At 40.2% G+C, this 15,697-nt stretch overlaps 1 protein-coding gene across 2 annotated transcripts in view; it reads right to left on the reverse strand.

The window, feature by feature from the left end:
- Nucleotides 1-335: 335 nt before the first annotated feature.
- The window catches only part of LOC128686188 (uncharacterized), a 40,805-nt gene continuing 25,443 nt past the window's right edge, over nucleotides 336-15,697 (reverse strand). For both annotated transcript variants that reach the window (XM_070083174.1, XM_070083172.1), the window contains exon 10: nucleotides 336-6,418. In XM_070083174.1, coding sequence (XP_069939275.1) covers nucleotides 6,270-6,418 — 149 coding nt within the window. In that variant the 3' untranslated portion in view covers nucleotides 336-6,269. The remainder of the gene's footprint in view (nucleotides 6,419-15,697) is intronic.

The raw sequence follows: 15,697 nt of genomic DNA on the forward strand, positions 1-15,697 counted from the left end.
TGTCCTAATTTCAGGTGCAGTATCTGCATTACAACTGCCAAGTATAGTACTGCATGCTGATAATTAATTATTTGTCAAAAGCAATTTTTGCAGAATCTTTACCATTGTACATTGTATATGTACAAAGTTTTGTGAAAAATTCTGCATAAATACATTCCTTTCATTCACATGGACTTGAATGTTTATACAAATTTCGTATCTATGGTATTGTAAAAACATTGTAAAAATATAATAATTACATTTTTATAAATATACAATTGAAATAAGAAAGGCACACAACTAAGTCTCTAAACATCATGTATTACAGCATATAAAATATTCATGCAAAGAAAATATTTACTGTATTCCATAAGATTTATTGTTTGCATCATATTTTTTGTACAGTTAATGTCACATAAGTAGTGTAAGACGATGCTAAAAGTATCAAACAAGACTTGCATATATGTCAACTGATAAAACAATGATTCAAATGAAGTTTTAATGAACAAATTTTGAAGGGCATATTTTAAGAATTTATTAACCTATCTTGTTCAGAATTAACACTTGAAAACCATTACTGCATAATTTATATCTTTCATGACCTGATGAAAGTAACAAGAGGTGAATTTTAACTGCAGTATGCAAGTCATAGCATCTGAGATGCCATGACAAAATTGCTAATGATTCAATTACATATAAAACTCATTTGTTTTAGCTTTCACTCTTTATCTCAACTGATTATTCTTGTTTATTGATGTGTGTTCTTTACCTCCAAACTCCAAATGAGAAAAATTCATTTAATAATTAGTGTGAGACTGTCACATGAAATTGATTCATCCATACTACACAACTATTTTTTAGTAGTTATACAGTCGCATAACATATTAAATCCTGTCTCGTGGAAAATCTTTAAAGTAAAACAATACAGAGCAAAGATCAAAAACTGTGCATTGCTTTGATAAATATTCTTTACCTGTTTACATTTTTTGCTTCATCTTGCAACTAATTTACATACTTTCAATTTTGAAAATTTACTACCTATATATGTCAAGATTTTTCTATGTTTGACACACCTAAGTGGCCTTATATTCACCATAGTTTAACCCTTACACTATCACTTTACAGTGGACCCCCAGTTATCGGCCGGTTTGGTTATCGGCCGGTTTTTCAGCGCCCAGTTATTGGCAGTTCACTCTGTTATCGGCGGTTTTGGACGTGTCCATCCACCGGCTCGGGCAGCTTGCACTTCAGTTTGGCTTTGTCTCTCGGTGGCTGAGGAGGCTTCTGCTCATACATTCAAACATTTCACTTGTTTACCATTGTTTTTAGTGGTTTTTCTTGCAGTGCAACTGTGAAATAAGTAACCATGGCTCTAAAGAAAGTTCCTAGTAAAGTTCCTGTGGTAAAGAAAGTGAGAAACACCACGGAATTTAAGCGTGAAGTGATCGAAAAGTTTGAGAGTGGTATGAAGGTGATGGAACTTGCCAGGATGTACAGCAAGAATAAATCAACAGTTACATACATCCTGACAAAGAAAGAACAAATCAAAGATGCTAATGTTGCAAAAGGAGTAGCTTCTCTAACTAAACAAAGGACACCGATAATGGAAGCTTTTGTAGAGAAACACCACCCTGACAAAGCTGAAACAAGCCATATCTGCAACATGTTTTGTGACAAAACTCCTCCATCTTTCCTCCTCCCTGTCTTCCAGAAGCCAGCATTAACCTTCAATAAAAGTATGTAATACTTACATAATTGTAAAAAAAAAATTTTTTTTTTTTTTGTGAATATTTTAGTTGGGAATGAATTAATTTTGTTTTCATTAATTCTTATGGGAAATATTAATTCAGTTATCGGCCATTTTGGTTATCAGCCAATCTTCAGGAACGGATTGCGGCCGATAACCGGGGGTCCACTGTATTTACATTATGGATTTAAATCTTTATACTATCAAGAATATCTTAATTCAGAAATAAATTATTGTATTAAAGAAATTACTGTATCTACATGAATGCCAAACTTAAAAAAATTACCAAAGTACTGAAATGCACTCTAACATCAAATACTGTATAATGAATATAGGATCTAATGAAAATTTAGGTTTCATGCCATTTTGTATTTCATATTGATTGTTTTTAACAGAATGTCAAATAAGAAAACAATGTACACAATATAAAAACCTCATATATTGTCATATAAGATGATTGCTTACATTACACTGGAGTTAAATACACTAACAACATTATCTATTATAAATGGAAATCTTAATATATTACAATGAATTTCCTGTATTATACATTTGAGTGAAAGTTACAGAGAGCCACAGTAACACTTAAATGGAATGCTTGGCACCTATATTATTATTTAAGATAAAGAGCATTAGCAAAACTTTTAGGTCTATTACAAGAAGTGACAATTCACACTTATACCAATGCATTAGACATCAACAACTCATTGAAATGAATGTGCAAAGCGCAAACTCACTCAGTTTTATTAATATCGTGACTACTGCACTACAGTAAAGCATAAGGACCACACTTATAGTAAGTTCTTAAATTATTGGAATGTTCAACAATGAAAATCATACTGGAAGTTACTGTACTTCACTTTCCAGGTTAGGCTGTGAGTTACAGCACTGACAACCGAAAAAAATATGTATGTAGGCATTTAAGATACTGAACAAACTATTTAATATAAACCCTGACCGCTTTTCCAGAGGTCCAACTGACACATAAAAAAGGCAACAATTTCAAGTTCACTAAACTACATTACAACTTTGCACGACAGACACAAAAGTTTTTTTCCAAAGATTTACTAACCTTGGGAATATTCTACCTATTAAAAGAGTTGAAGCCATGATTGTGTTGTATTTTAAAATTTACCTGCATACACTTATCAAGTAAATTGAGGGGGGCCAGCACAAATCACAGACTATGTGGATAGACCCTTCTTTGCCCACGAGTGCAACTCAGCGACTCAACTGACAGCACTGAAATCTGAAGACAAGTCTTAACTTGGTCTCTGTGGAAGCTGAGTGCATTCTTAACATCTGAAATGTGTGGGACATTACTTTCTTGTGTCTAGCCAAACATGCATTATTGATGGTTCTATGAATCAGAGCCTCCCTAGTTAGCAATGATTTAGAGATGCAGGAAATCATTGCAAACATATATTCTGTTGTTTGCCATAGCTGCTCTCAGACACACAATGACAGTGTTTGTCATCACCCATTGTGCAGCAACCAATGTAGAAATAAGGAGGAGTTCTCATTATGCACCCACAGCTCAATGATCATGTTCAGTAGTTGACCAGTTAAAGCATCCAAGTACATTCCTTCAGCAAATCATCCTGTTTTTCCACTGGGCTGCAAGCAGAGAACTTGTCCTTAATGTTTCAACTGTATGACCCTTATAAGTTGAGTGTTTAATCACAAATATTCACCTTCATGTCTGCAGTGGTAGGGTGAAACACCTCTCAAATTTGTGAGCCTGAGTAACTTCATGACAAATCAAAGAATAATTGAAATTCTGCATCTTCATGAGCATTATTATCACACTGGCCAATTCCCACCAAGGCCAATGTGAGCATATAGGAAGAAATAAAGCACTGGCAGGATAGGTGTCACTAACCTAGTAGGGAAAGTACTAGATGTCTAAACCAATGAATTTACTAAATTCATTGAAACTGGATTTGCAAAGCACTGGGAAGTGATCAAAAGTGAACCTTGAGAAGCATATTGGAGTAAGGCTAGTATAGCCTGAATATATCCACCTGTTTAACAACTGACAAATCTGGAAAAACTTAGTAAAAATTTGCAATAACTGTCTCATCCATATTGCAAAGTATACTTTAAAAGTGTCTCATCCTCTATTTGCAAAATGCATTGTGCTCTTTGGGAACACTGTATTCTGAATATAAGATTAGCATACATTCTTATATTGTAGTAATAAGTAGCATTCAATAAATATGTTATTAAAACAATCTGATGAAAAGTTTAACCACCATATTGAATAGCATGTGATCATAACTGTATTTTGAAATGTTCCTCTTATCTATGTGAAATATTTTTGATGTAATTTATTCCAAAAATCTTGTATGGCATAAATGGAGAGTTCTATAAAAACTTGTGCCATTTATTTTGCAAAATCAACACCTTACATAATAGGTTTTTAACACTTCATTTTTTACAGGATAGGTCATTATTTTACCTCAGCCTAGTTATGGTATACCATCTCCAAGATGCAACCCACAACAGTCAAAAATCATCACCCAGGTAATTATTTGATGCTAGGTGAAGAGGGGCAGTGAGTGTAAGTGACCAGTACCTGCACCTCATGGTGCTAGGTTACTGAGACCTACATCTTTCAACTGTGAGCCAAACATTCTGACCACCAAGTTACAGACCAGTGTGAACTAAGCAAATGGTATTTTGTTGTACCACAATACACTGAGACAGTATGGGACCTCTATTCACATAATATCAATACTGAGCACCTATATCACATGGGCAATTACATTTTATATTTGAGCAATGACCGATGACTAACATATACTGGCACATAATTCATATTGTTAAGCTCTTAACTATAAATGTAATAGAGTAATAATTTTTGCACACAATATTACTTGAAATTAAATATAAAAGTAGCATTTTGTTCAAAATGTTACTCAGCATTTTGAACAAAATCCTATGGTCAGCTTTTGATTTTGGGCATGTTCACCAAGCCAAAAGTGGGTATCATAAAAAAAAGTAAACATTTCTTGACTAGTTTGTACCAACAACAACAACAAAAAAAAAAATTAACACAACATACTTCCACCAAAAAACATAAAAAAAAATAATGCATATAGCAAACAGAACATCAGAAAAAATGGACAACATAATTTCACTGTGAATGTAGCCCATTAAAAGAAAAAAGCTATATTGTATTTTTTTAAGTATCGCTCAAAATTCACTCTCACACATATGAATCTTATACACAACTCACTCATGGATATCACACGGAGAAATGACCGGGACCACTATGAGAGGATGACTGGGTGTTACTGTCAATCAACCATATCTTAATAGATTGTCCTGTCTATTAGCAGGTATGTACAATTCACTTCTGACATCTTCACCATCCTAACACACTCACTCTTATTGATCTCCTTGCTCAAAATCCAATTTTTTGATACACACTCACTAACTTTCTAGCAGAAACTAACCTATGCACCAACTGTAATATAAATTTTACTCTTACATTTTACATTAACGCCTACCCTCGTACACCCCTGCCCCTCACATACTCCTAAACTTCACACACTTCTACCCTTGCATATCCCTACCCACAGCGCTGCATGATACATACAGGTTTAGTGCTTAATTTTATTTTATCATTATTATTATAGTGATTTAGTTAAAATTAATTTTCTTAAGAAGGGTGAACCAAGAGGAATCACCTTTAGGAACAAGACTGAGGCAATTTTCAAAAACATCCCACCGCTGGTTTAACTTTGCACTTACTGTTTGGCCACTTCTCTTTCAATATCACTCTAATCTGGTCAATACTGAGAGATTTAGGCATGGAAAATCCAATGAGTATATTCTGAATGAAATTCTATGGCTAGTTTTCAATTTGGGGTAGTACGGCAAACACCGACAAATGGACACCGAGAAAAAACTGCAGATGATTGAAATTTACTTGTGAAGAGCCTGCCAATACAAATTTTGGATAATCAAATTCCATAAATTTGAGGAGTCTACTGTAAATCATGACTAAACTATGACATATACCTCAAAAATATAAAAGCTTATGCAGAGTATTGTGCTTACTATCAATTGTCACTAATTAAAGTCATTGTCACTGTATATTAATTTTTCTAGATTTTTTGAATTTTTTGGGGTGAATTATTGTAGGTCATACATGACTTATATAAAATACCAATGAACATCAATGTAGCTCATTAGAAATTATTAGCAGAACCTTCCTATTGTTGTAATTTTAACTTGAATGTGAGTTCCACTATTATTTATATTGTAAAAGTAAAAATTTTAAGCTGCATAATTACCATTATAATTTACCCCCACCATCATTTGCCACTTCATGAAACCATATATTGTATGCACACTAGTGTTATTTCCATCCTAATCATCTTCAGAGCTTTTGTATTCCTATTCATTAGCTTTACATCTACCCAAATGGTGCATACTGTGGGCTCCAGAAAAATTACCCTCATCAAAACATCCCATACTCATACCTAGGACAGTTATATAGACTTGTTGTTTAACGATACTTTTCTCTTAAAATTTACACCTTAACAATAATTTTTCTAACAATGGAAGTCAGAGTCCAGGGAGATGTGTGGTGCTGCTCTCCATAAATGGGGGTGTGTACATAAGTTGTGCTACTTGAGATTAGCTGCCATGCCCTTTCTTCTACACCAGGAGTCACTGCAACTGTTAAAAAAAAATGGCATCAATGATATAAAATTAAGTATTCTGTTATTTTGATAATCAATAAGATGAGGGCAGCAATAATCACCAAACACTATATAGAAATGGTAATAATCAATAAGAAATATGAGATTATAATCAATATTCAATTAATTTGGGGAGCAAAAACTACTAGACAAAATTTATATGAAATATATCAGCAATGAATTTCCATTTAAAAATTATGGTAAATAAGTTCACACAACTTCAGCATAACAAAAATTTGAGCAGCATAATAAAGTATATGTACTTTTTTTTTTCAACAAGTCGGCCATCTCCCACTGAGGCAGGGTGACCCAAAAAGAAAGAAAATCCCCAAAAAGAAAAAACTTTCATCATCATTCAACACTATCACCTCACTCATACATAATCACTGTCTTTGTAGAAGCGCTTAGATACACCTGTTTAGAAGTCCCTCCAAACTGTCAATAACCCAAACCCCATCTTTAAAGTACAGGCATTGTACCTCCCATTTCCAGGACTCAAGTCCGGCTAACCGGTTTCCCTAAATCCCTTCACTAAATATTACCCTGCTCACACTTCAACAGATCGTCAGGTCCCAAAAACCATTCGTCTCCATTCACTCTTATCTAACATGCTCACATACACTTGCTGGAAGTCCAAGCCCCTTGCCCACAAAACCTCCTTTACCCCCTCCCTCCAACCTTACTGAGGACAACCCCTATCCCTCCTTCCTTCCCCTACAGATTTATAAGCTCTCCAAGTCATTCTACTTTGATCCATTCTCTCTAAATGACCAAACCACCTCAATAACCCCTCTTCAGCTCTGACTAATACTTTTAGTAACTTCACACCAACTCCTAATTTCCACAATCCGAATTCTCTGCATAATATTTACACCACACATTGCCCTTAGACAGGACATCTCCACTGCCTCCAGCCACTTCCTCGCTGCAGCATTTACAACCCAAGCTTCACACCACTATACTTTCATACATATCCCTCTTAGCCTCCATAGATAACATTTTTTGTCTCCACAAATTACATCTGCCTAACATTTCTTATTAACCAATTCTCCAGTGCCTCACAATAATAAAGCACTTCATTACAACGATTACAAAATCACTTAATCCTTTTATTGTTGCGACCACCAGTTGCAACAGTAAAAGGATTAGTTTTAAAAATGTTTTTATCTTCTAAAATAATAGAAAATCTTTTTCTCCAGGTAATGATATGAAAAATATTTCAACCACTTTAAGGCTTATTTCAAGCTATTCAAGCCTTATCTGAAGCCCAGTACTGTATCAATTAATACCAAGAAATAGCCAATAAAACCACTGCAGAGTATGCCTCAAGGTTGCTATTTTAAACCAAAAACAAGGCAAGAGATCAGCAAACTTTTTTTCTCATGCCTAGGCCAAAATTTATCACTCACAGCATATTTGAAGGTGCTATGATCAAAATGTAGGGCTTCATAACTGCCACTGTTTTCAATAACTTAGAGCTACATGACAAAGCAACCTTTGTCATGTAAGGAATATTTTACTCTTATTTCCCCTCTCCATAGCTATTTTACTGTATACTGCATCATGCAAGCTACACCATCTCTTTTATTATCATGTAAATATAGTAGAATAGTCACATTGAACTGATCTGTCCATGAGATTTGCATTTTCTTCTACTTAATGCTTTTCAACATGATTTTGGTTGGCACACTGCTTTGCCAGTCAGGTTAAGTACCTTTGGCCTGTATTGTTATTATTATAATCAAAAAGAAGCGCTAAGCCACAAGGGCTATACAGCGCTGCAGGGTAGGGAAGGAAGCGAGGGTATTGGATGGCAGAAGGGAGGAGGGATGATCAGTAGGTTACAGAAATCATCGGGGCAGGGGATAGTATGGGGGTAGAGGGTAGCAAGAGATTGAAGTAGAAAGGGCTGAAGGTATCAGAATTTGTGAAGTCAGTCAGTTGTTGTCAAAAAGTCAATGAGAGAGTCCGGATGAAAGGTGGGTCCATCAGCGAGAAGGGAAGGTAAAGAAAGAGCAGCGGAGCGAAGACGACTACGGAGGTAAATTCTGCGTGCTCGTTGATAAAGTGGGCAGTCCAACAGAATGTGGCTGACTGATAATGGAGCTTGGCAATTCTCACAGAGAGGAGCAGGGCGCCTCTCCATGAGATATCCATGAGTAAGACGAGTATGGCCAATGCGAAGACAGGAGAGAGTAGTCTCCCAACCTCGACAATGGTGATAAGAAGACGGCCAGTAACCTATACAGTGGACCCTCGACCAGCGATGGCATCGATTAATGATAAATCTGACTAGCGATACATTTTATCGCAAAAATTTTGCCTCGATTAGCGCTAAAAAAACTCGACCAACACTATTCCTTCCGTCTGAGATGCGTCCACTTCTGGCCAGTGTTTACAAGCCAGCCAGCCACCGTGGTCGCTTCCAAGCATACAATCGGAACATTTCATATTATCACAGCCTTTTTAGTGATTGCACCTGCAAAATAAGTCACCATGGGCCCCAAGAAAGCTTCTAGTGCCAACCATACAGCAAAAAGGGTGAGAATTACTATGGATATGAAGAAAGAGATCATTGCTAAGTATGAAAGTGGAGTGCATGTCTCCGAGCTGGCCAGGCTACTATTGTGGCCAAGAAAACGGCAATCAAGGAAGCTGTTCTTGCCAAAGGTGCAACTATGTTTTCGAAACTGAGATCGCAAGTGATAGAAGATGTTGAGAGACTGTTCCTGGTATGGATAAACGAAAAACAGATAGCAGGAGATAGCATCTCTCAAGCGATCATATGTGAAAAGGCTAGGAAGTTGCATGACGATTTAATTAGAAAAATGTCAGCAACTAGTGGTGATGTGAGTGAATTTAAGGCCAGCAAAGGTTGGTTTGAGAGATTTAAGAATCGTAGTGGCATACATAGTGTGATCAGGCATGGTGAGGCTGCCAGTATGGACCAAAAAGCAGCTGAAAAATATGTGCAGGAATTCAAGGAGTACATACACAGTGAAGGACTGAAACCTGAACAAGTGTTTAATGGTGACACTGACAATGTTGTGAAACACGTTAGGAATGTCATAAAGGAACGGGAGGTACAGGCCTCTATGGGCAGATATGTTGTGCGAGAGAGGTCCAGTGACTCTCAAGCTGGTCCTAGTGGCATTAAAAGAAGGGAAGTAACCCCAAAAAAGGACTTGCCACCTCAAGTCCTAATGGAAGGGGATTCCCCTTCTAAACACTAAGACCATCAACACACTCCCCTCTTCCCATCCCATCAATCATCACCAGATCTTCAATAAAGGTAAGTGTCATGTAACTGTGCATGTCTTCTTCAGTTTGTGTGTATTAAAATTAATATTTCGTGTGTTAAAATTTTTTTTTTCAATACTTTTGGGTGTCTTGCACGGATTAATTTGATTTCCATTATTTCTTATGGGGAAAATTAACTTGACTAACGATTATTTTGACTAACGATGAGCTCTCAGGAACGGATTAATAGCGTTAGTTGAGGGTCCACTGTACTTGGTTTAATAGATTGAAGTTTGTTGCTGAGCATAGTAGACCAACGGTGTTGCCAACAGGTGTGAAGGTGGGAAGATATTGCAGCAAAATAGTCCGTAAATGGAATACCTCTATATGAAACTGGTAGGTCATGTACTGCTGACCGCGCAGCAGTGTCTGCCTGTTCATTGCCCTGTACGTCAACATGACCAGGGACCCAACCAAAAACAATATCTTTATGCTTGGTAAAGATGCGGCGTAGCCAAAGTTGGATACGGAGGACTAAGGGGTGAGGTGTACCAAATTTCTGTATAGCCTGTAAAGCACTAAGGGAGTCTGAGACAACCACAAATGATGACACAGGCATAGATGCAATACGGATAAGTGCTGCAAGGATGGCATACAATTCAGCAGTAAAAATACTAGCCGAAGATAGTAAATGCCCTCGTACGATGCTGTCCGGAAACACTGCTGCGAATCCTATGCCGTCAGAAGACTTAGAGCCATCTGTATACACAGCAATGGCATGAGAATGAGAGTGAAAGTGGTCAAGAAAAAGAGAGCGGGAAGCGACCGTAGACAGTTGGGCTTTCGAGCAAGGGAGAGAGAAAGAACAGACTCGAACAGCTGGAACTTCCCAGGGAGGTAGGGAAAAGTGAGATGCTACATGAAAATAGAAAGGTGGTAACTGAAGAGAAGGCAAGAGCGAATGAAGGCGAAGAGAGAAGGGACGGAGTAAACAGGGGTGGCGAACAAATAAAGAATGTCTACTAATATCAGTGACCATTCTATAAATGGAAGGATTGCGGAGATCATGAGAGCGTACATAGTAGCGAAGGCAATGGGCATCATGGCGATCGGATAAGGATGGAACGTTCGCTTCTGCATAGAGGCTCTCGACAGGGGAAGAGCGAAAAGCACCAAGGCATAAACATAATCCTTGGTGATGGATGGGGTTAAGGCTAGAGAGAGTAGCAGGAGATGCCGCTGAATAGATCTGGTCACCATAATCAAGTTTCGATAAAATAAGGGTGGAATGTAGGCAAAGGAGGGTTCGACGATCAGCTCCCCATGAAAGATGAGCAAGGGTTTTAAGAAGGTTCAGCCGGCTGTGACAAGTTGCCTTCAGAGAGGTAATGTGAGGTTTCCAGGATAACCTACGATCAAAGAGGAGGCCCAGAAACTTGACTGTATCATGTTCAGGGATACGGGAGCCATAGAGGTACAAAGGATGATCTGAGATGACAGAGCATCTAGTGAAAGTAATTTGGTGGGTTTTAGTGCTGGAAAATTTAAACCCACGTGTGGTGGCCCAATTGGAAACATGGTCGACTGCATGCTGGAGAGAAACTGTAATGAGGTGACAGTCAGCGCCTGCACAGGCAATAGCGAAGTCATCAACATAGAGTGATGACCAAATATTTGATGGAAGACTAGAGGCCAAATCATTAATAGCAAGGAGAAAAAGCGTTGTGCTCAGAACACATCCCTGGGGGACACCTTCAGCTTGGATAAAGTCCGGGGAGAGCACATTATTAACCCGAACACGGAAATGCCTGTCAGTTAAAAAGTTCTTAAGGAAGGATGGTAGATTGCCTCGAAGGCCTAAGGAGTGGGCTTGGGCTAAAATATTATACCTCCAAGTTGTGTCATATGCCTTTTCAAGGTCAAAAAATATGGCAATAACTGAGTGGTTATTCGCAAAGGCATTTTGAACATACGTATCCAAGCGTAGTAAGGGGTCTATGGTAGAACGTCCCTTACGAAAGCCATATTGACGAGTGGAGAGACTGTTGTGTGTCTCTAAATACCACACTAAACGTCTATTTGCTAGGCATTCCATCACTTTGCAAACTGCACTGGTAAGAGCAATGGGACGATAGTGGAAGGTTTCATGCCCCATAGTGCCTGGTTTGCGGAAAGGGAGAACAATGGCAGATTTCCACAGCTGTGGAAGAACTCCTTGTGACCAAATAAGATTGTAAAGGCGTAATAGGACTGCAAGGGCTGACTGATGTAAATGTTGTAGCATACGAATATGAATGTCGTCGGGCCCAGCTGCCGATGATCGGCAAGCTGAGTGTGTTGCCTCCAGTTCTTGAAGTGTAAAAGGCACATTATACTGTTCTTCTCTGAGAGAAGAAAAGTCCAAGGGTGCTAACTCTCTGGCAGACTTTGAGGAAAGAAATGAGGGGCATAGATGGAGTCCCTGGGAAATACAGACCAGATGATTGCCAATTTCATTGGCAACATCTAGTGGGTTTGCTATATCAACACCGGCAACCCGCAGAATAGGAGCCGGGTCAGGAGAATATTTACCACTCAGTTTTCGTACTTTTTTCCAGACTGCACTCATAGAGGAAGCAGAGGTGATGGTGGAGACATAATCTCGCCAGCAAGTGCGTTTAGCGTCACGGATGACACAGCGAGTGATCGCACGCTTCTGCTTAAAATCAAGAAGTCTCTCTGTGCTTCTATTGTACCGGTACCTGCCCCATGCAGCGCATTTCAAACGTACTGCACGAGCACAAGCAGGAGAGCACCAAGGCATGCATTTCTGAGAATCCTGCCCGAAGTTTGGGGTATAGAATGAGAAGCTGCGGTTAAAACGGAGGACGAGAAGAGGTGTAAAAGCTCATCGATGGAGGACAAAGAAGGAACCTCTCTAAAAACAGTTAGGTGTGAGTAAAGGTTCCAATTTGCCTGATCAAATTGCCAGCGTGGGATGCGAAGAGGTGGTGAATATGAAGGGGAAGTAAGAATGATTGGGAAATGATCGCTGTCATGTAAGTCCGGGAGAACAGACCAAGTGAAGTCTAATGCGGCGGAGGAAGAGCAGACTGAGAGATCGATGCAAGAGAGAGTGTGAGTCCAAGGATCAAAATGGGTGTGAGTACCTGTATTTAAAACATGGAGGGGGTGGGTGGCAAGAAAAGCCTCTAACTGAATGCCACGGGAATCACAGTGAGACCCCCCCCCAGAGGAAATGGTGGGCATTAAAATCACCAAGTAACAGAATCGGTGGCGGTAATGACGAAACAAGAAAGGCAATATCCAGAATAGATAATGCCCAAGAAGGAGAGAGATATATAAAGAACAGAGCGTATACCACCTATGCAAGTGGATACGGGCTGCTGTGTAATGCAGCGAAGTACGAACAAATAGCTGATGGTACGGAATATCAGTGCGTAGAAGAAGGGCACTTTCATTAAAGGTCCCATCAGGAAAAGGATCTGAAGAATACAATAAATTATAGCCTGAGATGGGAGAGATAACAGCAGAGTGTAATTTTGGTTCCTGTAAGCAAACACCAACAGGGAAAAACTGGGAGAGTAACATCTGAAGCTCACCCCGATTACCCCTGAGGCCGTGTATATTCCACTGTAAATAGGCCATGAATGGCAATGATAAAGATACCTGAAATCCGCAGGTAAGGGTTCCTACGGACTAGAGGGGTTAGAAAAGTCCACATGCGGAGGCAGTGGAAAACGTTCAAGCAGTGAAGGGACGGTGAGATGTGAAGAAAGGAGTTGCGCAGATGGAGCAGAGGAGAGAGAAGGAGCGGAGGGTGGATCAGTGCCCATTGATGGTTTGGTCTCTGCAATATATTCAGAAATTGCTTCAAGTGTTTCAGAATTCAGAGACGTCGTATGAGAGACTATTGGAAATGGTAGGGGGAGGATGAGTAAAGATTGGAACTGTATTGAACTCTACCAAGGTAGGGGAGGGGGCGAAAGGGTGGAGGGAACTGGAGAAGCGTGGAAGGGGACAGAAGAGGCAGAAACCTGGGAGGTGGCAGAAGAGGAAGAAACTTGGGAGGGAACAGGGGAGGAAGGTACAGTACGAGGAGGAGGGTGAACCTCTACACTTGTAACAGAGCCAGTGAGAGGGGGAGAACCAGGTACAGAGACAGGGAAGGTAAAATGAGGAGGTGGAAGATGGGTAGGAGGTGTTAACGGACCTTTTTTTGACTTTTGAGAAGTAGAGGGACGATTGGGAGGAGGTGTCATACGAGATCTCGTCGCTACTGAGGCTTGTGAGAGAGAACACGAAGAAGCGAGATCAGACTGAGGCGTTGAAGTAGGGATGTCTGAGCCGAGGACAGCAAATGAATTAGATACAGGAGTAACTATGGGAAAGGTAACCACAGAGGTGGGTGCAGAAGATGGGATACCAGAAGTGGGGGGACGTTTTGAAACACGGGAATAAGAAACACGAGGTAGTCTCCCTTGGAGGCGGAGATGAGAAACTGCCATGGCATAAGGGAGACCTTCTGCCTCTTTGAGGTAACGGATTTCCCGCTCGTTTAAGTAGACTTGACAACGGCGAGAGTACGAAGGGTGAGCCTCATGACAATTAAGGCAAGAGGGAGGTCGATTGCAAGACGTATTAGAATGGTCATCGGCACCACAGACTGGGAATTCGGCAATAGATCTGCAATATTTCGCTGGATGGCCAAATAGCCAGCAATTTCTACACTGTTGCGGTGTAGGGATCACCTTTCGAACTTGTAACCGATGTCCTGCTACATAAACTGAGGATGAGAGTTCACGGCTGTCAAAAGTTAAACGAGCCACATTGCTAGGGTATCGTCTCCGCCCACGGGCAGGAAGAACGTAAGTGTCTACCTTGAGGATTGGAAGATCTTGGAGTTCCAGCTGTTCAAGAATGTCAGTGCCACATGTCTGGAAATTTTGTTGAACTATGGTATGGGGCAGAATGACGGTACCACTACAAGAATTGAATTGAGGGAATGATGTTTTTCAATAGTGACAGGAACAGTATCGATATGGGAAAGACGAGAAAGCTCATGAGCCTGGGTAGCATTCTGTACGGTGATGATGCGAGTACTGCTCTTAAGAGCATGAAAAGAAATATCTTTACCAACATGGCGTAGGAGAGCCTTGCCAATACTGTGGTCAGAAAGATAGGCAGTAGAGGAAGTCGGTCATAAAGTGAAGAATTTAGTCCATTGTGCAGTCTGAAACTGAGCGTGGAAAGGTAGTGAAGGAAGTGTCGATCTTTTCTGAGAAGAACGAGAAGGTGGAGAAGTATCATCAGCAGGTAATTGTCGTTGGCGTTTAGGCATGGGACCAGAGTTGGTCCGACGTGGAACGGGTCGGCAATTCGAAAATTGCCGCACCGTAGAGGGAGAGGCCGGAAGCATAGTCAGAGGAGAGCGAAGGTCAGATAAATCGAAGGAGTCAGTCGAGGCCTCAGTACCTGAAGCGGGTGAGGAAACAGCACCGGCAAGAGGTACAGAGGCATGAGGAGTGTCCGAAGAGTGGTCCAAAGAGGAGGCGGGGTCAGAACGGGGTGCGGTATCAAGAAGGGGCCCGGGGGTAGCAGGTTCATGGACTAGGGCTGCCATGGTTAGGTTACTTCTTTCTTTTTGTTTTTAAGAAAAAAAAGAAAGAAGAAAATAAAATAAAAATAAAAAAAAAGAATAAAAAAGGGGGGGACCGGGGAGGGATAGTTCCTAGGAGGAATGAAAGGGCCAGAAATCTCCCTCCGCGCCCAAGAGGACCTCAGCACCGCAAGTAGCGCAGATGCAGCATGGAACCCGTGCCATACCCTACCCATCATGCCAGTAAACCAGCAATCCGGGATAGCAACCTCACATCTGCCGAGCTACCTCGGTGGACAAAAGAGAGGGCGGCTGGAAATCCGCCACAAAGCATACCTCCTTCGGCCACCACCCCCGGAATCCGAAAGGTGGCTTCCAGAGATACACCCGTCGCCCGAGAGACACCCCCGGGATACC

Source organism: Cherax quadricarinatus, chromosome 9 (assembly GCF_038502225.1).
Source record: "Cherax quadricarinatus isolate ZL_2023a chromosome 9, ASM3850222v1, whole genome shotgun sequence".
NCBI lineage: Eukaryota > Metazoa > Arthropoda > Malacostraca > Decapoda > Parastacidae > Cherax > Cherax quadricarinatus.